The 23,654-nt window shown below is 42.2% G+C and overlaps 1 protein-coding gene and 1 long non-coding RNA gene across 9 annotated transcripts in view; one reads left to right on the top strand and one right to left on the bottom strand.

The window, feature by feature from the left end:
* LOC129705651 (uncharacterized) overlaps nucleotides 1–5,055 on the top strand; it is a 39,423-nt gene extending 34,368 nt beyond the window's left edge. The window contains exons 1-4 of one of the 2 annotated variants that reach the window (XR_008724938.1): nucleotides 493–583; nucleotides 2,767–2,985; nucleotides 3,433–3,501; nucleotides 3,929–5,055. This is a non-coding gene — a long non-coding RNA (uncharacterized LOC129705651). Of the gene's footprint in view, nucleotides 1–492; nucleotides 584–2,766; nucleotides 2,986–3,432; nucleotides 3,502–3,928 lie in introns of those variants that run through there. The other variant, XR_008724937.1, reaches the window with a different exon arrangement.
* Nucleotides 1–23,654, bottom strand: part of si:ch211-266k8.4 (carabin) — an 89,055-nt gene that overhangs the window by 39,977 nt on the left and 25,424 nt on the right. For all 7 annotated transcript variants that reach the window (XM_055649314.1, XM_055649316.1, XM_055649320.1 and 4 more), the window contains 4 exons: nucleotides 21,321–21,444; nucleotides 17,436–17,505; nucleotides 16,429–16,543; nucleotides 14,282–14,399 (listed from right to left, as the gene is read on the bottom strand). In XM_055649314.1, the coding sequence (XP_055505289.1) occupies nucleotides 14,282–14,399; nucleotides 16,429–16,543; nucleotides 17,436–17,505; nucleotides 21,321–21,444 (427 nt within the window). The remainder of the gene's footprint in view (nucleotides 1–14,281; nucleotides 14,400–16,428; nucleotides 16,544–17,435; nucleotides 17,506–21,320; nucleotides 21,445–23,654) is intronic.

Here is a 23,654-nt window from a genome sequence, read left to right as displayed (position 1 = left end):
CTCAAGTCATCTTTCATTTCCACACGTTTTGTCCTCCGCATTTCCTGAGGAACTGGAAACATTAGAGCTATTTACAAAAAACTACCCTCATCCCGTGAGGTATGTTGGTAGCCGTTGGGGATGGCCTGACAAACCGGCGAAGAAACAATTGTAACACCTTCCTGTCACAAAGAAATAAAACACAGACAGCTACAATTTGCTGTATCATCAAAGGACCTCAACCCGATCACTACTGTCATGTCCTTTTCCAAGGGACCCTTTTCTGGTTCGCCTATGTACATAACTTCCTGTGTGCCATGGGGTCGCTGGGGTGAGTGTTGGTGAAGGAGGGGGGAGAGGGAGTAAGGGGGGGGGTGCTGATTTGTGGGTAAGAGCTCAAACTATTGAGCTGTTATGACAATAGTTAAAGAGACACCTGGCAGCAGTGGACGCTTGCTCTGCTGTCAACTCTATTGAGGGGATGATCTAATTACAGTGTTTCAGATGATTAAAGGGTTAGCTAACGCACAGCCGGGCAGATAAGACCCTGGTTATAACCCACCTGGTGTAAGTGTGTTCATTCCTGAGCACTGCATTACACAAGGTAAGCGTTAAATTGCAAGGTGTGGGTAACATGGTCTCAGCTGTCCTTCTGTTAAATACAGATGAAGTGGTTACCTAATAGAGGTATTTAGGATGATTAAAAAGGAAGATGGAGTGAAACTATTTCCTCAGCAGGAGAATTTAGGAGATGCAGGTTGACCTTTAAATTAGACCTAGTTGTCCAGGAAGGGATTCTTTATAGAAAGAATAATGTAAATCACTCCCCCCACTTCCTTAACCAGGGGTGAAAATTAGGGTTATCAGTATTTTGCAGGACATAGGTACTAAAGGTTATTGGGACCAAGGAAGATAACTTCTGCCAGACACAATAACATGTTACACTCTAATAATGACTACCTTTGATTCAGATTCAATTTTAATTGTCATTGTCAGTGTACAGTACAGAGACAACGAAATGCATTCGTTGTGGCTGGTGGCTGGTGTTCAGCTATATAGAACCATAGCTCTGGAATTTGTTTCCGAATGCCCCTGTCCCACTTAGGAAACCTGAACGGAAACCTCTGGAGACTTTGCACCCCACCCAAGGTTTCCGCGCGGTTCCCGGAGGTTGCAGGTGGTTGCCGGAGGTTGCAAGTAGTGGAAGCAGGTAGGGAGACTGACAAAAACCTCCGGGAACCGCACGGAAACCTTGGGTGGGGCGCAAAGTCTCCAGTGGTTTCCGTTCAGGTTTCCTAAGTGTGACAGGGGCATAACCCTGTCCCCACGTTCCGTCCCAATTGTCTACAAAACTCTAAGATTTCCCAAAGCCTACTGTTGTGCAAATATTGTCCTGCTTGCACCTGTGAAACAGCATGAGATGTTTTAACCACGGGAAAAAGTCTTGTATAAACGCAAGTCATGAAACGGTGTATGGGATAAGTGAGATAAAAATTCGGAAACAGTAAAGACACAGCCAGATGGTCACAAATCAACTCTGGAGTTTACCATTGCTATTTATTTTGCCAGTTTTCTTTAGTTTGATTAAACTCCTGAACACTTTGCATTGTAAAGATTTATAACGGTCTTAGCAGATTCCTTCACAACTGTATGTGCCCATCAGTTCTTCAATACTTTGCTGACTTCTCTCTCCATATTCCATCGTGCGCGGACGTGGCGTCGAAGGATGAGAAGCCGAATCGGAAGCTAAATAACCGTTCGGTTATTTGGCTTCCACTTCTTTGCTTCTGCTTCTTATCTTTCGACGCCACGTCTGGGTACCATATTCCATAGTCATAGAGTTGTATAGCATAGAAACAGATCCTTCGGGCCACCATGTCCACACTGTCCATCGTGCCAATCTATATTAATGCAGCTTTCCTGCATTTTGGATGTCCGTTGCCTATCCGACCATGGAGCAGGTAGCACGGGATTACATGGTACCCCTGGCAGGAGAGGGGGGGGGGGAACTCCCTCCGACCTGACCTGTCAAAGGGCGGATGAGCTTCTAGCGAGCCCACGGCCATGCACACTTCAGTAGAAGTTGCGATCACTGTCGTACATAGCATTGCAAGGAACGGTGATATAGCACACACACCAAAATCCTATACTTCTAGCGGCGGAGGTCCGCAGGAACTGGAGGACAGAGGTGTGTGGTGCGTCCGTCACCGTTCCCGTTGGAAATCAGCACCACTATGTCGCTAATGTTTTCAACGATGATGAAGATGATGATTTCCTGCATTATCCATGCCTCTCATAATTTGATAAACTTTTATAAGTTCTCCCCTCAGTCTTTGACGTTCCAGAGAAAACAATCCAAGTTTGTCCAACCTCTTCTTGTAACGACCACCCCATAATCCAGGCAATAATCCATTCTGGCAAACCTCCTGCACCCTCTCCAAAGCCTCTACATCCTTCCTGTAATGGGCAAATAAAACCTACACACAATATTCCAGATACAGCTTAAACAATGTCTGATAAAGCTGTGTCATAACTTCCTGACATGCTCAATGCCCCGGCTAATGAAAGCAAGCCTGTTTTACCACTCTGTCTACTGTGTTGCTACTTTCACCCCAAGATCCCTCTGCATATCAATGGTGTTAAGATTCTTGCTATTAACTGTATACCTTCCCCTTACATTTGCATTCCCAAAGCGCAACATCACTTACTAGCTTGGTTTAAACTCCATCTGTCGTTTCTCTGTTCATGTCTGAAGCTGATTTATATCTGGATGTACACTTTCCACAGCCTTCCTCACTGTCCGCTACTCCAGCACCTTGGTTCCATCATCAGTGGATATCCCAACATCAAACCTTATGATGGAAGGAAGTTATTGAAGAAGCAGTGGAAGATGATTGGGCCTAGGAACTGTTCCACCTCAGCATGTTGATCATTGCGTAGATCATCAATGATCATTCACTGATCTTGTGAATCAATGCTGATCAACGAACCTCCAACGAAGCTAAAGTAAATCAAGAACCAACCCTCCCCCATCCCCACTTCTACTATAGTGGAGAGTTTTGAGATTCAGGTGTTCAAATCAGCAGCATATTGGCACAAATATTAGAGTCACTGCCTCACAGCAGCAGAGACCAGGATTTAATCCTGAGCTCGGATGCTAATGACCTTTGTACATTTTCCATGTGACTGCATTGGTTTCCTCCAGGTATTCCAGTTTCCCCCCCCACATCCCAAAGACATATGTGATGGTAGGTTAATTGACTTGCCCCTAGTGCACACGTGTTAGTAGATGAGAATATGCAAAACATTGAAAATGGGTTATGGTGGGATAAGTCTAATTGGGTGTTTGAGTGTCAGTGTGGATTGATTGGCCAAAGGGTCTGTTTCCATGCTATTTGTTTCTATAACTTTAACTATGATCTCAGAAATCCAAATTCCTTCTTTCTTTTGCAGAGCTGGAGGAATGACTGAACATGAATGAGAAGTGGAAACAGTGAAGAAGGAAAAGATTAAAAGCATAAGGTGCATAGATAAGGGAACATTCATGGTCCTTTTGTCAGGGAAGGGGTATCAAAAACTAGAGATGTGTTTCAGGTGAGAGGAGAAAGATTTAATAGGAATCTGTTCTTTACACAGATCAAGGTGTGTATGTCAAACAAGCTGCTAGAGAAAGTAGTTAAAGCAGACACAATAACAACATTTAAGATGCATTTGGAAAGGTACATGATGGGAAAGGTTTAGAAGGATATGCACCAGGCGTGGGCAAATGGGAATAGCTTAGATGGGCATCTTTGCTGGCATGGATAAGTTGCACTGAAAAGAGCTTGCTTCCGACTGTGTATGACCGTATGGCAGCATGACTCTTGACTTAAATAAAGAAAGCCTTGGTCAGGAAAGGGGGTTAAAATTGCAAAACACCATCCAGCTCACAAATGTTTTCCTTTTTCAGCATTGCAGGAAAGCGGCTAGCCCAGACCCGGTTGATCTTTCAGAACTGCCTCAGGCACAAAAAAAAAGAAGACTTAATTAATTTGTATTTTGGGTACCAAAGTTCAAATTTCCAGTGTTAGTGGGCTGTAACTATCAATAATATGAATGGACAGTTTAACCACATACTACGTCTTCGAAACTCAAGGTCACCCCCGTTGTTCTAAAGTCATACAGTCTTTGTGACGTCAAGCACCCATTTACGTTAACCCCACACAGATGTGATTTTACTCACCAAACATGTAGTCAAGAGTGTTTAATTGTGATATGTACTGACAACAGAACAATGTTACTTGCAACAACTTAACTGGCCCGTTATACATAGATAATGTATAATAATCATTAATACAATAAATTAATAACTGTAATATTAGTGCAAAAGTCCAAACTCCTTAGCACAACCAAAGACACAGTACATCGTTGCTGAGGTTAGTGTTGTGTAGTGTTCACGAGCCTGATGGATGTTTTTCTATAGATGCAGCATGGAAACAGACCCTTCAGCCTACCGAGTCTACATCAACCATTGATCACATGTTCACACTAGTTCTATGTTATCCCACTTTCTGATCCACTCCCTTCACATTAAGGGCAATTCTGAAAAAAGGTCATGACCCAAAATGTCACCTATCTATGTTCTCCAGAGATGCTGCCTGACCCGCTCAGTTACTCCAGCACTTTGTGTCTTTTGTGGATCAGGATGTAGTTGGAATGGTTAGTAAATTTGAAAAAGGACACCAAAATTGGTGGAGTCATGGACAATCTTAGATTACAACAGGATCTAGATCAACTGGGAAAGTGAATCAAGAAATTGAATTAGAATTAGAATTAGAATTACCTTTATTGTCATTCAGACCTTACGGTCTGAACAAAATTTCGTGCCTGCGGTCATACATACAATAATAAACAACAATAAACACAAATTAACATCCACCACAGTGAGTCCTCCAAGCACCTCCTCACTGTGGTGGAGGCAAAAATCTTAGGGCTGCAGTTTCTTCCCTCCTCTTCTCCCTCTGCGCTGAGGCGATACCCCACCGAGCGATGGTACAAACAGTCCCGCGGCTCACAGAGCTCCGCGAACGGGCCGGCTAAAACACCGCGGATCAACCAACATCACCGAAGAAAACACACGTTATCTGCCTTTTATCTCACTGCTGTTTCCAAAAGCCTGCTGTGCACAAATTGACAGCTGTATTTTCTACATTTTAAGTCTTTGCTTCAAAATGATTTTGTCCTGAGGTCATAAATGATACTATAGGAATTTGTGTCTTTTCGTTAATGACCAGCCTTAATGACTGCTATTACAGATCACTCAGACCATCATTTAATGACAAATCTAGAGAAGGGTGTTTTTGACACAGTGCGATCGAGGCTCGGATTTTGAACAAGACCATATCGCACTCCCTTTCTCTGGCTGTCAGGAGCCTTAGGTAGTTCGGTTTGAAAGCTCCAACCTCATAAAAACCTGTGTCTAAACCTGTGCCCTCAGGGATCTCAAAGAAACTGAGAAGATGCAAAAAGAGGAGAGTTCGAAAGAGAGGGGTCACAAAGTAAGTCAGAACCATTCTACAGGAACAGTCACTTAAATTTGTGTTTAAACAATTGATGGCGAAATGGCTTTGTATAGGGCGCTTAATTCCTGGGCAATGAAGTCATTAAGTGATGCTCACCAGGGCAGAAAGGTGAAAGATGGAGCCAATCAGTGAAAGCACTGGGGCCTCCTTACATTGTAGGATGCCTCAAGGCACATCCCAATGTACAGGAGTATTGGCACTGTTCCCATAGCGATCTCTCCACCACTCCCCCATTAAGTGAAACCAAGAGTATATCAAGCTCCCTAATGCAAACATCCCTGAACCCTCTTGACAGCTAAGTGCAAACACCGTCCGCTATTCAATTTAATCTTTCAAAAGGCCGTGGTGTGAGATTAATGGAAGAAGGTCGTGTGGCTGCAGATGAGAAGGATGATGACTGATTGGGAGACTTCTACAGCTTGCTCAAAAATACTGCTCCATTCAAAGAGAATCATTCGAGTTTAGTTTTAGTGCAAAACAGAATCCATTTGGATTTGGACTCACACCTTCTAAGCACCTGGTAAATCTTGGCACCTTTCCAGTGCACATGAGCAATGTAGGAGATTGAGGATGTGGCTGTGACAGTCATTAACTATCGGATTATATGCAATATTGTTAATCTTTTGCAAAATTTATATTTAAGAGGGAGTTAGATGTGGCCCTTGTTGCTAAAGGGATCAGGGGGTATGGAGAGAATGCAGGTACAGGATACTGAGTTGGATGATCATCCATGATCATATTGAATGGTGGTGCAGGCTCGAAGGGCAGAATGGCCTACTCCTGCACCTATTTTCTATGTTTCTAAATGTTTTAACCTGAACCAATTTCTTCTATAAACTACTACACTATAATCTTGGAAAGTGAAAGCTCAGTTCAAAACTCCCTCATGTTTAAACTGAAGAAGGGTCCTGACCCAAAACGTTATCCGTCCATTCACTCCGCAGATGCTGCCTGACCCACTGAGTTCCACCAGTACTTTGTGTTTTTCCTAGTGCTTCACGCAGGCAAACAGACCTGAAAATGCAAAAGGCACGCCATACTTGGGGCCAGTGGAATTGCTTAAGATTCAAAGTCTGAGATCTATCAGGTTCACTTTCGACCATCTTAGTAGATGCATCATCCAAAAACCTCCGAGCAACTCATCTCCCTCCATCAATGTTCTACCACACACTCAGACAACAGGAGAGAAAACCAGAGTTAGAAAACACTCTGGAAACTGGAGGTTTAAAATATTGTTATATCTTCTTTCAAATAAATACCTACGCCTGAGAAACCTCACGTTATTCTATGGGAAATTATATTACAATCTTTCCTGTAAATCCAGATATCCGGGGATTCAACCTTATTGTTTTTTTGTAACATAATTCAGGCATCAGGTTGCATATTTGATCTTCATTCATTCACAGCTATAGCGTCATAGACATAGAGTCGTATGGCGTGGAAACAGGCCCTTCGTCCCAACTCGTCTATGCCGACCATGATGCCCCATCTAAGCTAGTCACATTTGCCTAGGTTTGGACCATGTCACCTCTAAACCTTTCCTATCAATGTATGACTGTTCCAGTGCCTTTTAAATGCTGTCATACCTGCTTCAACTACCTCCTCTGGAAACTCATTCCATATACCCACCATCCTCTGACTGACAAATTTGCCTCCCACTTTAAACCTAACTCCTCTGGTTCTTGATTCCTCCATCCTGGGGAAAAAACTGTGCATTCACTCTATTTATTCCCCTCGAGATTTTATACATCTCTATGAGATTACCTCTGAGCCTCCTGCACTCTAAGGAATAAAGTCCTATCCTGTTCCACCGTTCTCTATAGTTCAAGCCTTTGACTCTTGACAATGCCCTTGTAAATCTTCTCCGCACTCCTTATTGATTAATGACATGATAAAGTCGCAACATGCAAGAACATGGATGGAAATTAGAACATTGGAAACATTCTCAGAAACACTTTGCAGATCTCAGTCCCAGCAGAGCAGGTTACGTTCAACGTAGAACTGTATGGCACAGAAACAGTCCTTCCAGCCCGTGATTTCTATGCCAACATATATCCCTCCATTTTCTGCATGTTCATGTGCCTGTTGTATTTGCCTCCACCACCACCCCTGGCAGTGGTTTGCAGGCATCCATTAGCCCCCTGCACATCTCTTTTAAACTTTCCGCTCTTACAGCTGTGCCCTCTGGTGTTTGATATTTCCACCCTGGAGAAAAGGTTCTGACTGTCTACCCTATCTTTGGCTCTTATAACTTTATAACTTCTATCTGATCTCCCCCCCCAACCTCTCATTATTCTCATTAGATAAGTACTGAAAGTGACTTCAGGCCAGGGGTAGATATACACTTAATCATGGAATCCAAAACGTTGGTAAATAATCAACTGCTGGAGATGCTCAACAGATCAGGCAATATCTGTGGAGGAAATGGACAGAAGACATTTTGGGTCAGAACCCTTTATTAGATTGATCCAAAGCTTTAGGTTGAAATATATTGCTGTCATTTGTACTGAGGTACAGTGAAACGTTTTGTCTTGCATGCTATCCAATCAAATCAGCTAATACTATGCATGAATACAATCAACCAAAACTCAAATACAACAGGTCGAGGAGCTAAGACAAAGATACGGAGTGCAGAATATAGCTCCCAGTGCTGCAGCCAAAATGTTTCAGCGACAAAGTCCATGATGACAAAATCCAATATCTACAATGAGGGAGAACAAAGAGGATTGAACTTTATTGCCTTCCATCACAGTGGGGAATGTGTAATCCACTGTGATGGATGTTTACGTTAACTTTTATGTGGTTGTGTGTCTTGTTGCTTTTCACTTAGTATGGCTGCATGGTAACTCAAATTTCACTGTACCTTAATTGGTACATGTGACAATAAACTGACCTTGAAACTTTGAGGTAAATTGGAGAATCAGACTAAACACTAGTTTATGGAAGATACACAAAAAAGCTGGAGAAACTCAGCGGGTGCAGCAGCATCTATGGAGCGAAGGAAATAGGCAACGTTTCGTGCCGAAACGTTGCCTATTTCCTTCGCTCCATAGATGCTGCTGCACCCACTGAGTTTCTCCAGCTTTTTTGTGTACCTTCGATTTTCCAGCATCTGCAGTTCCTTCTTAAACACCTAGTTTATGGAAGGTCTATTCAGAAGCCTAATAATAGAGGGGAAGAAACTGCTCCTGAGCTTCTGTATCTTCTGCCCGAAGGGAGCAGGGAAAGGAGGGAATGACCGGGGTGGAAAAGGTCTTTGATTATGTTGGCTGCTTTCCTGAGGCAGCGTGAAGTGTAGACGGGATCAATGCTTGGGAATCTGTGTGGTGGACTAGTCTACATCCACAACTCTCTGCAATCACTGTCTGACCTGTGGTGCAGTGAGCCTTGTGCGGCAGAAGGTCCCGACGAGTTGTGGCCATACTCCGACAGCAGGCCTGGCTCGCCTGCTGCGGAACCGAGGGAGGGAAGCCGCCGACCCCTGCTCGCCCTCGAACACTGGCAACTGCGGAGAAGGTGGATGGAGTCAGTGACGGCGGGGGACGTTGGACAAAGGGCTGGTAAGAAGGACCGGGCTGCTGGAGGTGACCCCGGGGCACAAAGGTTGAAGGTGGTCCAGCGAGGAGAGGAAGGACAGTTCGTGGGATAACCAGATGCAACGGGCCTTCATGGCCAGCTGCAGTTGAGACTGTGAAATGGTGCCAAAACGTGGTGACTATTACATATAGACTCAGTGGGCTGTTTCTATATATTATGTACTTATTAATGGCAATAATCTTCTGATCTGTATGCAAAAAAAGAATTTCACTATACCTTGGTACACATGATAATAAAGGAACCATTGAAACATTGACAGAAACGGTCTGATTAGCTGCATGGTTCCAATGTTCACTGTTTGGATTTCAGACAGCTCTGCCCCCCGTTACATATTTCGGTTCCCTTTCTTTAACAAAAAGCAAGTGACGTCTTAATAACTGCCTCTATTGAAAATTAATTACTAACATGGGGTGGCATAGATATAGAGTTGCTGCTTTGCAGCGCCAGAAATCCAGGTTCAATTCTGATGTAGGGTGCCATTCGGCCATTCAATATGATCATTATTGCATCAAGATTCTGTATCAGGACATCTTAACCCAAAATGTTGGCAATTCAGTTTCTTCCCATTGATGTTGTTCAGCCCACTGAGTTCCTCCAGATGTTTGTTTTTGGTCCATTCGGCCCTTTGAGCCTGCACCGCCATTCAATATGATCATGGCTGATCAACCAACTCAGTATCCTGTACAGATATGCAGATTAATTGGCTTGGTAAAATTATAAATTGGTCTCAGTGTCTAGGGCCCGTTTCCTTGCTGTATCTTTAAATTAAACTAAGCTAATCAGCCAGGAGTTAGTTTAATGAGACATTGTGATTGGCAAAGGCCTCATGAGGCAAACATTCTGATACTGCAACATACAGTTCGAAGTTCTATGTATGTTTTAAACCCTTTGGGGAAGAAATATAAAAATGACAAATTTTAAACAAAAACAGAAGAACTCAGCCAGTTCAGCAGCATCTGTGGACAGAGAAATCAGTGGTGCTGCTGGTAGCGCTGCCATTCATAGTGTCAAAGACCTGCCTGCAATCCTGGCCTCGGGTGTTGCCTCAGTGGAGTTTGCACGTTCTTCCTATGACCCCACGTGCTTCCTCCAGGTGCTCCAGTCTCCTCCCACGTACAAAAGACATGGTGGTTTGTAAGTTAATTAGCATCTGTAAATTGCTCTTAATGTGTAGGAAGTGAATGAGAAAGTGGGATAACATAGAACAAGTATGAACTGATGATTGATGGTTGGTGTGGGCTTGTTGGGTCAATGAACTGTTTCCATGCTGCACCTTTCATCAGTCAATCAAAACAATCAGTGCTTCAGGTCGAAGACCCTTCGACAGAACTGACAAAAAAGTGAAAGCTAGTTGGTGTTAGTAGCAGAGAAGATGGGGGAAGAAACAAAGGGACTGTTAATAATAGGTTGAAATGGTATAAACCATTGAGTATTCATTCCAGCCCCTTTGTTGGTGGAGTCACAAGAGACTGCAGATGCTAGAATCTGGACCAAAAACAAACATCTGGAGGAACTCAGTGGGCTGAACAACATCAATGGGAAGAAACTGAATTGCCAACATTTTGGGTTAAGATGTCCTGATACAGAATCTTGATGCAAAATGTTGACAATTCATTACCACCCCCTCCCCACCCCCCACAGATGCTGCTCGACCCACTGAGCTCCTCCAACAGTTTGCTTTTTTTTGCTCCTTTGCATGCGCAATGTGTTACTAATATTGTGAAGTCTGGGAAATGTTGCATCGTCTGGCTTTCTATCATTGATAAATTTTAGATGCGTTTTCTTCTTTATCCTCTCTACCCCTCCGTACAATCTGAGATTAATTCACATCCCCGTTAACTTCTTGTGCTATTCATTCAATCCCTTGGTAGAAATTGGAGGAGATACCCTGCTACTTGCTCCACTTTCACAGGTCGGAGATACCCTGATTCTTACCCCAACCCCCCGGCACTACACCATTATCAGCTCGCACATTCAGTAACTCAGCAAGTACCCATTTACCCTGAGCTGCAGGGGTCCGTCCAACCAAACAACAGAAACCAATAGATGCCGTGCTATACAAATTGTGGCCCATTATCTTCAACTCCACTTGGGACAAAAGGGAATCCAATGCAGTCCATTAACTTCCTGTGAAATGAGTTCATTGTTCTTCACTCTTTAACCTATTAACTATCCAAAGATCCCCTTTCAGATTTTAAATCACTGGAACCATTTTGTTTTAGACTGCACAGCTAAAAGTCGATGTTCTTTGACTCCACTGCTGTAACTTGTCAGGAGAGGGCTCGAGATATCAATAAAAGTAACTTGTATTGTGTTACCGACCAGCCTTTAGGGGTATTGTACACAGTCAATGCCCAGTGTAACCATTTGGTGAGAGATGGAGCAAAGAAAATAGAAACATAAAAGAACTTGTTCGATGACCTGTCCAATTGATTGATTTGATGTGAGAGTGAAGTATAATTATGGTTGCTTTAGAAACTTAGAAATAAATCCCTGCACCCATTTTCCATTCAGTTAGTGAACTCCCCATAATGACGGATTCCCCTTCAGTTCTGAATTTTTAAATTCATTCCTTTCCAATGGCCTTCATGAGTTTTTTTTATTGGTGATGAGAAATGAAGAAAATTCCTAATTTCCACTACAATTCACCCCAGAATTTCACCCCAATTATATTGTTATACCCTCTTGAAAACCTTCCCATGTAGAATTGGTTGTAAGTGGAGATCTCTGTGATACAGGTTGGGATACAGATATTGGAGAGTGAACATCCATCTGCCAGTGGCAGGAGGCTGTAAGTTGAGCACTTATAAATCTCCAACATTTTTTTCTTCTTTCACACAAAGGGTGGTGGGTGTATAGAACAAGCTACCAGAGGGGGTAGTTGAGGCAGGAATTATTCCAGCTACAGGAATGATGTTGTTACTTTGGAAAGCATACAAATTATATTCATCGGGATGTTCACTGGACATTTGGGCTTGAGTTATAGGGAGAGGTTGGATAGGCTGTCTTTTTTCTTTCGACATTGGAGGCTGAGGGTTGAGTATTGAGGTGTTTAAGATTATTAGACAAGGATAAAGTGAATGTTCACAATCATTTCCCAAAGGTAGATGATTCTAAAACTAGAAGATATAGGCTTAAGGTGAGAGGGGAGAGATTTAAGAGGGATTACCCAACCTCTCCCATTTAAAAGATATTCTGTTTGTCCATTGTGTACAGTAAAGTGGATGCTCCCATTTTACCTATATGAAGACTAAAGGATTAGAGGGATATGGGCCTAACGTGAGTAAATAGGACTAGCTTATATGAGGCATCTTGGCCGGCATGGACGAGTTGGGCCAAAGGGCCTGTTTCTATGGAGGAGGGTCTGCAGAAGGGCTCTAACCCGAAATGTCATGCATCCTTTTTCTCCAGAGATACTGCCTGGTCCGTTGAGTTACTCCAGCACTTTGTGTCTATCTTTCAGTCTGTTTCTATGCTGTATGACTCGAAGATCTTCTAATCGAGCCATGTTCACATCTACTCATTCAGCAGGCCCGTATCCCACGAAGCTTCTTTACACTCGCTCTGTGTCTAGAATCCCACCTAGTTGCACATCAACAAACTTGAAAATATCACGTTTTGTCCTCTCAGGCAAATTATTGATACAAGTTGTGAATAGCCGGGGCCTATCCACTGATCCCTCTGGTGCCCCTTGATTTCACAGCCCGAGCAGGATCTGTTTCTTCCCACTCTTTGCTATCTGTCTAAACTATGTCAGCATCCTACTCTCACCTTGACAACCTCCTGACCAGGAGCTTATTGAAATTCATCCTACTATCCCAGTTATCCACTACACAGTCATTTCCTCAAAAAACTAAAACTGATTAGTAAAGGATGATTTCCCCTTCATTAATCAATGCTGAATGCTCAACTCATTTCAAGGTGTTCTACGATTATATTCTTGATATTATATTCCAGCATTTTTCTTCTTCAGATATAGGCTGGCAGGTCAGCAACTTCAAACTTTCTCTCTCCCTCATTTTTAAGCAGTGTGATTACACTTGCAATTGTTCAATTCCTCTGACATTTCCTTATTCCTCATTGTAAATTCTCCTTCCACTGTCTATAGGGTATCCACATTACTAGTCTTTTCCTAGCTTACATACTTATAAAATCCCTTTTTCTTATCTGAAATATGGCAACACTGTGAGTGTAATGGTCCCTTCGTATAGGCACCAGAAACATTGGATCTTAATTCCTCCCTTTGTGTGACAGTTTCCCACACTAAAGCACATCTCTCTTATAAGTGTGTAGTCTCCCCGTCCACATCTGTTTAACTGCATGTTTTGAGGATGTACGAAGAACAGAGTGTGGTGGGTTCCTGGAAGCAGATAGGAGGCGTTTAAATAGGCATACGAATGTGCAGGGAATGGAGGGATATGGATCACATGCAGACAGAGGAGTTATGTTTAGCCTGGCACATGTTCAGCACAGACATTGTGGGCCAAAGGGCCTGTTCATGTCCACATCTGTTTTATGTTTGAAATGGAAGCCTCTGGAGGAAAACCCAGGCAGTTATAGAGAGAACATGCAAACTCCACACAGACAGCACCGGTCAGAAATAAACCCTGTGGCTGGAGTCATTAGCAGCAGCTCTACTTACTGCACTGCTGTGCCAAAGTAAAACAATGGTAAAGCTCCATTTATTGCCCATTTCCAGGTAGCCTGACAAGTGTTTCTACTTCTCAGGACATAAAAGATCACCTAGGCAGCATGACACCAGAATCATTTATCATCCAGATTAGGCTGGACTCAGACGTTTCTTCCCTTCTGTGAGATCTTAGTGGGTTAAGTTAAAAATGGACAGGATTTATTAAATTCATTTTGCCGCTCAACTCAAGATTACTGGTCAGCAGCCAACAAACACTGCTCTCCATGTCTGCACCTGTATTGATTCATAAAGTCAACAGCACAGAGAGAGATCCTTCGGCCCAACTTGTTCATGCCGACCAAGGTGCTCCATCTAAGCTAGTCCCATTTGGTTGTTTATGGTCTCTACTAAACTGTCTCAGCCATTTTCTCTGACAGCATGTTCCATGTACATACCACAGTGTTTACTGATAAGAATCAGCCCAGGTAATCTAAATCTAAAGTGTTGTACGTACACTTCAACAGGAATCCGTAGCAGCGTGGGAAGAAGGTGGGAGACATCAGACATGGCGAGAAGTCGGGGTTCCAGCAGCTGTAGAATGCACAGGCCCGTACTGAATATTGTATTGATGCCTAGGGAAATAAGAAGAACAAGGACTTTTCATTAGTAAAAATCTGAGTCCGAGTCAATCAGCACCGTAGTCATACATCATAGAAACAGGCCCTTTGGTCCAACTCATCTATGCTGTCAGTGATGCCCCATCTCAGCTAGTCCTGTTTGCCGTGTCCCCTTCTATCTAAATGGATTCAAATTCCACTCATTCTTTCTCCCTCCCTACACTCTTTTGTCTTCTTTTCATGTTTCCCCTTCCCACTCCACTCCAATCAATCTGGAGAATGGTCCTGACCCGAAAAGTCGCCTTTCTGTTCCCTCCATAGATGCTGTCTGATCCACTGAGTTACTCCAGCACATTCTGCTTAGCACATATTTATGACCCATGGTTTTGGACTTGAAAATACTAATTGAACATACGTGAAAACATATTATCTGTATTTTCTCCATCATTCTGTAGAATCAGATACAGCCGCTATGTAGAAGAGGTATTTAAACAGATTCTGAAATAGGTCAGAATACGATTCTAATGTGGGAAAATGGGATTAATACAATTCTAATGTGGGCAAAATTATGAGCATGGACTGTGGGTTGAAGGGCCTGTTTCTGTACAACTCAAAACCCTTTCAAGAATCTAAATGCTCTATCATATTACCCTTCAGTCTTTTCTAAGGAACTGCAACCCATTCAATTTCCTGACAGGATAACGTCTTAGTTTTGTTAACCTTGTGCATTACAACTGCAGTCAGAGCAATATCAGCAGTATCTAGCATTGATATTGGCTGTTCTCCAGCTAGTTCTTCCCCTGATGCGGCTTCACATTCTCTTTAGGAAGTGCTTTATTTTGACAACTGTTGATGCGTTGCCCTTTCCAAATCCTCAGCATGTAGGTGCCAACATTGTTTTTAGAGTTTTACTTGTAGCTCAGATCGACGGATACATTTCTTCAGCTGCAGAACTCCCTCTGCAAGAGCATGGGGTCAAGGGTAGCGGAAACAGCCTTGTTGTTTAATCTGAGGGAAATGAGGGACGATGGCTTGAATCTTCCATGTGTGTCAACAAAACCTTGAAACAGTATCCACTGTTGAGTAATAAGCACCGGTGGATGATCATGTATCTAAACTCGTGGCTTATCAAAATAAGGTTGTCACTAACACATCTAATAAAGGATTCTTTACTTGGAGAGCAGTCAAAATGTGGAATTCGCTCCCAAAATGGAATGATGGAGCATAGTTGTACTCAAAAGCACCCACTGCAATAAGTGTGAAGTAATGTGTTTTCATGGACATTAGAAATATCATACTTTGGTGTGTTTTGTGCAGAGTTTTTTTTTTATCGACAAAAAGGTTTCTGCACAACTAGCCCCATATATTGCACTTTCAAATAATGGAAAGAGTGAAGAAGATGCTGGGAAGAGGGAGCCACTTGTTACAAAGAGGCAGAGGGGTCAGGAGAAGCTTTCAAAAAAGAAAACTGGATAGATTCTTGAAGGGAAAAAAAAGTTTCAAAACCACACAGTATGGAAGAAGCAATGGAATAAAATAGTTCTCTGAAGAGTCAGCAGTTTCACAGTAGGCGAAACAAGAGGAGACGAAAGTAACTGAGAACCTTTTCAGTAGATTAAAGGTTGCTGGGGAAGAACAGAGTTCCATATCAATAAAATCCATTCCAACTTGGAAGGTAACATATTAAGATCATTAGCAAGAAAACTGGCAATGGAGGTAATTATTTTTGCACAGAGTGTTCCTAGAATAAAGAATGTCTACACAGAACCTATGATGGAATCAAAACTTCCAAGTACACGGATAAACATCTGAAAAGCGAAAGTGTGGAAAACTAATTTTCAAGAAGTGGGACATTAGATAGCCCACTCAGAAAACCCACACAAGCACCGCACTTCTTCTGTGCTGCACCATACAGGGGTTTTATAGATGAAGCACAACTGCGAAGCATGGAAGATTGAACATCTAAAATGAGCCAGTCTGTGCCTTTGCCCGCCAACAATGAGTTTTTCAAATAAGTTTTGTCACACTACGGTGTTGCACTTACCGTACAGAATGATCAAGTCCCAGATGGCCAACACCGTGTCCCAGCAGGGCAATGATGTGAAAAGAGTCAGAAACCAAGTGGTGATGAACAATAATGGAGCCACTTTCAGGTTCTCCTGCCAGAATTTTAACAGAATATGTCAGTTAATAATGGCCCCAATCCTGGCACAAAGGTACATTTGAGAATTACCACAGGAGTTTGCGCTTCCATGTAGCAAAATTCCACAAGTAGTATGCTGCAATGAAGTACAGTTCAAAATCCCTACACCAGAAGTTAGTCCATCCCCACCAGCACCTCCCCTCCCCTTCCCCCTTTGCATCTCACTATCTAAATGTGGCCTTCTTTTCATTCCCTCTCCATCTTTACTACTTGATTCCTATGGGAACAAGTTCCAATTCTCACCAATTTCTGGGTAAAGATATTTACCCTCAATTAATTTTTGGATTGGCAGTGATTGTTTCACATTTGTAATCATTCCAGAAATAGAGGCATGTGCTGCCTAGAACAGTAAAGAGGTTACATTACAAGGATATATTTTACAGATTACACTTGCCTTCCTTGAGAATAGAAGGGGAATGGAAAATCTTGTTGAAGAATTGATTTTTCCGAATGGAGAGGAACTATTTTCTCTGGCTTGTCCAGAATGAGCATAGCATAACTGTGAAATTGGAATAACGTTTCTCATGATGATGATGTTGGGAAGCATTTTCTCCCACAGAAGAGAGTAGAAATCGAACCCGGGTGTCTAGCGCAGTGAGGCTGCAGCTCTATTTGCTGCACCACTGCACCACACAGCCAATACAAGGTCATGTGCCGTCAGAGGAGGTGGGGAAACATGGAATAGCACAGCAAATAGGCATTTAGCCCATGAGAGATTCCATAGATTCCCCAAAATTACAGACTATTTCCATGTGAAGGTATATCAGTGCTCAAGAAAGTTATGCAAGGTGAACTATTTGAGCGAAAGTTGGTTGCAATGAAAACTATGTTTATCAAAGTAATGTTACCATATGTTGCCAGAGACAGGGCATTCGATGTTTCAGCAGCTGTTGAAAGATTTTGGCATGCCTTTGGATTCTGCAAAGTGAACAGTTATATTTCAATGTGCACATGAAACAGCAAGACAGAGAGATTTAAGAGCACACCAACTTGCATTTAAAGAGAACATTTAGCATAGCAAAACATCCCGAGGGGCTTCACCCAGGTACAATTATCAAACAAAAACTGACATCAAACCAGTGCTTTTTTTGTGACGGCAACATATCAGCAACTCTAAAAAGTTAACTACATTTTCATAACTTTACTACCTGAATTTTAACTTTTAGGCTCGCCAATTTTAAAAGGTCAGTTTTATTACAAAATGTACTAAAGTTAAAAAAGTGAAATTTATTAATTAAATCATGCCCTGAAACAGTTTAAGCAGGTTATAGGATGAGGATCCACCATAGATACTAAGAGCAAGAAATTCATTCATTGGACAAAGTCAGCATGGATTTATGAAAGGTAAATCATGTCTGACAAATATTATAGAATTTTTCGAGGATGTAACTAGTAGAGTGGATAAGGGAGAACCAGTGGATGTGTTATATCTGGACTTTCAGAAGGCTTTCGGCAAGGTCCCACATAAGAGATTAGTATACAAACTTAAAGCACATGGTATTGAGGGTTCAGTATTGATGTGCATAGAGAACTGGCTGGCAGACAGGAAGCAAAGAGTAGGAGTAAACGGGTCCTTTTCAGAATGGCAGGCAGTGACTAGTGGGGTACCGCAAGGCTCAGTGCTGGGACCCCAGCTATTTACAATATATATTAATGATCTGGATGAGGGAATTGAATGCCACATCTCCAGGTTTGCGGATAACACAAAGCTGGGGGGCAGTGTTAGCTGTGAGGAGGATGCTAGGAGGCTGCAAGGTGACTTGGATGGGTTGGGTGAGTGGGCAAATGCATGGCAGATGCAGTATAATGTGGATAAATGTGAGGTTATCCACTTTGGTGGCAAAAACAGGGAAGTAAACTATTATCTGAATGGTGGCCGATTAGGAAAAGGGGAGATGCAACGAGACCTGGGTGTCATGGTACACCAGTCATTGAAAGTAGGAATGCAGGTGCAGCAGGCAGTGAATAAAGCAAATGGTATGTTAGCATTCATAGCAAAAGGATTTGAGTATAAAAGCAGGGAGGTTCTACTGCAGTTGTACAGGGTCTTGGTGAGAACACACCTTGAGTATTGCGTACAGTTTTGGTCTCCTAATCTGAGGAAAGACATTCTTGCCATAGAGGGAGTACAGAGAAGATTCACCAGACTGATTCCTGGGATGGCAGGACTTTCATATGAAGAAAGACCGGATAGACTCGGCTTGTACACGCTAGAATTCAGCAGATTGAGGGGGGATCTTACAGAAACTTACAAAATTCTTAAGGGGTTGGACAGGCTAGATGCAGTAAGATTATTCCCGACGTTGGGGAAGTCCAGAACTAGGGGTCACAGTTTAAGGATAAGAGGAAAGTCTTTTAGGACCGAGATGAGAAAATCATTTTTTACACAGAGAGTGGTGAATCTGTGGAATTCTGTGCCACAGAAGGTAGTTGAGGCCAGTTCATTGGCTATATTTAAGAGGGAGTTAGATGTGGCCCTTGTGGCTAAAGGGATCAGGGGGTATGGAGAGAAGGCAGGGATAGGATACTGAGTTGGATGATCAGCCATGATCATATCGAATGGCGGTGCAGGCTCGAAGGGCTGAATGGCCTACTCCTGCACCTATTTTATATGTTTCCATGAACAAAGCTGGGAAGCAAGGATGAGCAAGAACCCAGAGTCACCAGGGTGAAACATCACTTTGACTGATTTGTTTTCGTAACTCTCGGAAACTCCCTCACTATTTGCAATGAGATCTTTTGCATTCATCAGACCAGAAACCTGAAAGTGCTGTTTGACATCCCATCCCAAATGCACCTTTAAAAAAAAAAACTTGCAGAAAAACAATAATAATGTACTACAGGGATTTTTCAGAGTTTTGCTTCGAATGCCAGGGCCATGAGAAAGAAACTCTGCACACAAAGGTTATTAGCTTCAATAGAGCACTGGAACTCAGCAGGTCACTGTGACAATGGACAGACGACGTTTCAAATCAGGGCCCTTCTTCAAAATCTTGACCAGAAACGTTGCCGGTCCTTTCCCTCTCTAGATGCAGTCTGACTGCTGAGTTCCTCCAGCACTTTGTGTTTTGCTTAAGATTCCAGGAGCTGCAGCTTTCTTGTGTCTCTCTAGTTTCTGTAGATCTGGGTCAAGCTACTTCTCCAAGCCAAGTGACCACTCCATTAAATTATGCGATCTGTGTCTCAAAGAAGCACATTTAATTACATTGTGGAGCATTTCCCCCTGATGAATGATCGAAAAGTGGCCAAACACCCTAGGCTTTGAAAAGGATATTTTTCATTTTAATTTATTCTTGGGATTTGAACATTGAAAGCACGCATTTACAGCCCATTCCTTGTTGTACTGAAAATGTGAGAGTATCTCTTTTTAAAACACCACTAACAACTTGATGCAACCAAGTGCACTTAAAATTCAAAGATGGGTGTAAGAAATTGGAGTCCCATAAATGACTGGACCAGTTAAAGACTAAATTTTGTTAACTAAAGGTATATTACTAAAACAATTTTACATAATGATAATCCAGTTTTATGGCTACCATTACTGATACCTATTTGTAGATTTCCGGGATAAAACATTTAACCCGATTACCGTCATTTTTCTCAGCTTAATATGGATTGTAGATGCACAAAAACTACAGATATAAGAATCTTGAGCAAAACACAACATTTTGGTGGAACACAGTGGGTTGGGTGGCATCTGTGGAGAGGATAGGACAGGCATAGTTTCGGGTCGTCACCCTTATTCAGGACTTAAGTAGAGGGGAGAGCTCCTCTTTCTACTAACTTTCTCCCCTCTTGAAGAAAGGTCCTGATCCAAAACACTGCCTGACCATTTCCCTCCACAGATGCTGCCTGACCCACTGAGTTCCTCCAGCACTTTGTATTTTCATGGAATGCATTTTCTTTATTAAGTATACCATAAAAATGCTGTGTTAGAAAATCATCTAGTGGGATTCTTAACTCAAGCTTAAAAGCTCCACGTTCTATTAACATAATTTCATTCTTTATTTTAAGTATTCTTACGGTAATATTGAACAATATAACATTAATACAAGTCTATGCATTTTAATATTGTATATTACTTCTGAGACTTTAATAAACAAAGTTTCAATTATTGGGTAAAATGATTGAGACAAAATTAAAGGCATTAAAAAAAGCATTTGTTTTATTGCTTTCAGTATTTATATTTACCTTCTTCCACATAATGAAACTCCAACCTACAACATTACCAACAGCCTATGGGACGCCTAAAGTTCTCTTTTTAGTTCAATAGCTTGGGCAACAACTAACTCTAAACTTTAATAAGTGCATGGAGGGACCATTCTTTTTACTCAATGGTATAAGGTTAATGGCATCACTGACAACCTGAGAACTTGATCTGTTCCATGAGGTAAAGATTTATCTGGCCCTGTCTCAAGTAAACAGTTCTGCTTGGTTTTTCAGCCAATGTTGTCAAGAAAACATTGTTATAATAGTGAAAAGATGATCTGCTCACTGTCTGATTGTTGTATGTGAAAGTTTGCTGTGCACCGAATGACTCCTGCATGTTCCTGCATTACAACAATAGCTCCGCTTCTAAGTTGGCATAATGGCTGCAAAGCATTTCCGTATGCTATGTAAGGCATGTGGGAAATGCAAGTCAGGCACAGGCAGAGTAGTAGACCGACAGGTAAAAATGCACAAAAACACACGCGCGTACAAACACTCTCTTAATTCACTGCCAAGAAACATACGTATCCAGAGAATGCTCGTAAAATCCTGCCAGGTACTTGGGTTTTTCTAGTAGGACAACCAAAGCCCAGAAGGCATCCTGCTCCTGCATGTTCATTAGGAGCATGGCTGCTATGTATGACATTCCTAGCAAAAAGAAGTTACAGATAAGTTGATTGAAAAATGTCATTAAAATAAATTGCATGCACTGCTAATGAATAACTAATTTAATAATAATAGGGTGCCACCATCTCCTTCTCAATTGGGAGCAACACAAGGTTGAATTTACGTTATGCCTGCACGGCTTGTAAACCATGGATCTTTGCACCATTCTGATGTTTTGCATTCGTTGTAGTAATTATTATTTTATCCACCATTATCAAGTGTGATGTGTACTCACCCGAACAGGGAATTTCATTGTATCGATATGACGATAAACGAATCTGAATCTAAATGGTTATATTCTATTTTTGCTGCATGCTTCTAACTAATGGTTCCTCCAAGGTCCAAATCCCAATGCACACTGACACATTGTTAACTCAACCATCTTCTCAATCTTCCTCAGTACAATCTGCAGCCCATCTCCAGCAAGTTTACCAGGAGTGCAAAGAGCAACCTGCTGGAGAAACTCAGCAGATGAGACAGCATGTGTGGGAGGAAAAATGGCAGGTTATGCTTTGGATCAAAACCTTTCTTTAGACTGACCATTTCCCTCCATAGATGCTGCCTGGCTTGCTGAGATACTCCAGCAGTTTGTTTTTGGCTCAAGATTCCATCTGCAGTCTCTTGCTTTAACAATGGAGAGGAGTCAATCTATTGGACGTTAGGGAACATCACCACTTCAAAATGAAAATCGCTCTAATTCCTGTCATCCAATTACAGTATCCCACTGATACTTTACAATCAGAGATTGAGGTCCAAATGATGGGCATATACTAAACACCCTGAAGAAAATAAATCAACTGTTTGAAGAACTCTGATCTTATAGACGTGTACAAAATCATGAGAGCAATAGATCGGGTAGACGCACAAAGTCTCTTGCCCAGATTAGGGGGATCAAGAATCAGAGGACATAGGTTTAAGGTGAGCGGGGGAAGATTTAGTAGGAACCCAAAGGGTAACTTTTTCATGCAAAGGATGGTAGGTGTATGGAGCGAGTTGTTGGAGGAAGTAGTTGAGGCAGGTACAATCGCAACTTTAAGATCTAACTTGCCACAATTGAGGTTTCTCAGCCAGAGATGTTGGGGAAAAACACAAAGTACTGGATGAACTCAACGGATCAGGAAGCATCTGTGGAGGGGAATGGACAGACGATGTTTTGGTTTGGGATCTATCTTCAGGCTGAGTGGAGTAAGGGGAAGGAGCAAGAACAGAGAGGTGGGTGTGAGTCAAAACCTGGCGAGTGATGGGTAGATATAGGTGGGAGGGTTATTGGCAGATGGGTGGACTAAACAACAAAGGCCGGAGATGAAAAGGAGACAAATGTGTGTAAGATAAGGGGAGAGGAAGAGGAGTGAAATGTAAAGCTGGATGGGAGATGTAGTTGGAAAGGGACAGTGGGAGGAGACAGAGAGGAGATAAAAGGGAAACGGGCGACTCGGGAATGGTAATGGTTGTACAAAATAAAAGATAAAAGGCAGGGTGACCGTGGGTGTTGGAGAAATGTATGTGCACCAAAGTGTTGGTGGTGGGAGGGTTTTATTTGAAATTGGAGAATTCAAAGTTTACACTGTTGGGTTGTAAGCTACGAAGCAGAGTATATGTGTTGAGGAATTCAGCAAGTTTATGCACCAACAGTGACCTCCATAACGAGAGCAAATGCCAACAATTCCACGTGGAACTGCTGATGTTTCCCATTAGGTTTTGGCCGTTGTGATTTGGCTGCTCACTCAGCTTATCGGCTTAATACATTTAAAAAAATTTCAAAAATAAACTTTATTCACAATTAAAAAAAACATATAGAAACAATCCCATTGAGACTAGCATAGAAAGATATCAAGATAGGCAGGGATAAGGTGGGTTGGGGCACCCATTTCTCTGCTGCACGATTCTATGAGCACATGTATCTATGCCCCTCAGTTTTAAATGACCGGGCCCTTTTCTTGTAATTATGCATCTTTGCTGAGACTCTCCCACTGTTGAAAGCTTCTCAACATTGATCCTGACAAGTCCCCTTAAGATCTTATGTGTTTGAAGAAATATAAATGTAACCAATTTAGCCTTTTTTTAAATAGGACAACACTCTAATCCCAGCTCTAATTAGCCAGGTAAATTTCCTTTGGACTGCCTTCAATCCTTTTTAGATAAGGGGGCAAAACTGTGAGCAATAGAGTTGACTATCAAGGCAACAGTCCTGC

The sequence above is a fragment of the Leucoraja erinacea genome, chromosome 18 (genome assembly GCF_028641065.1).
Source record: "Leucoraja erinacea ecotype New England chromosome 18, Leri_hhj_1, whole genome shotgun sequence".
Taxonomy (NCBI): Eukaryota; Metazoa; Chordata; class Chondrichthyes; order Rajiformes; family Rajidae; genus Leucoraja; species Leucoraja erinaceus.
The sequence above is the reverse complement of the archived record's forward strand: the minus strand, read 5'-3'. Positions and strand labels throughout refer to the sequence as shown.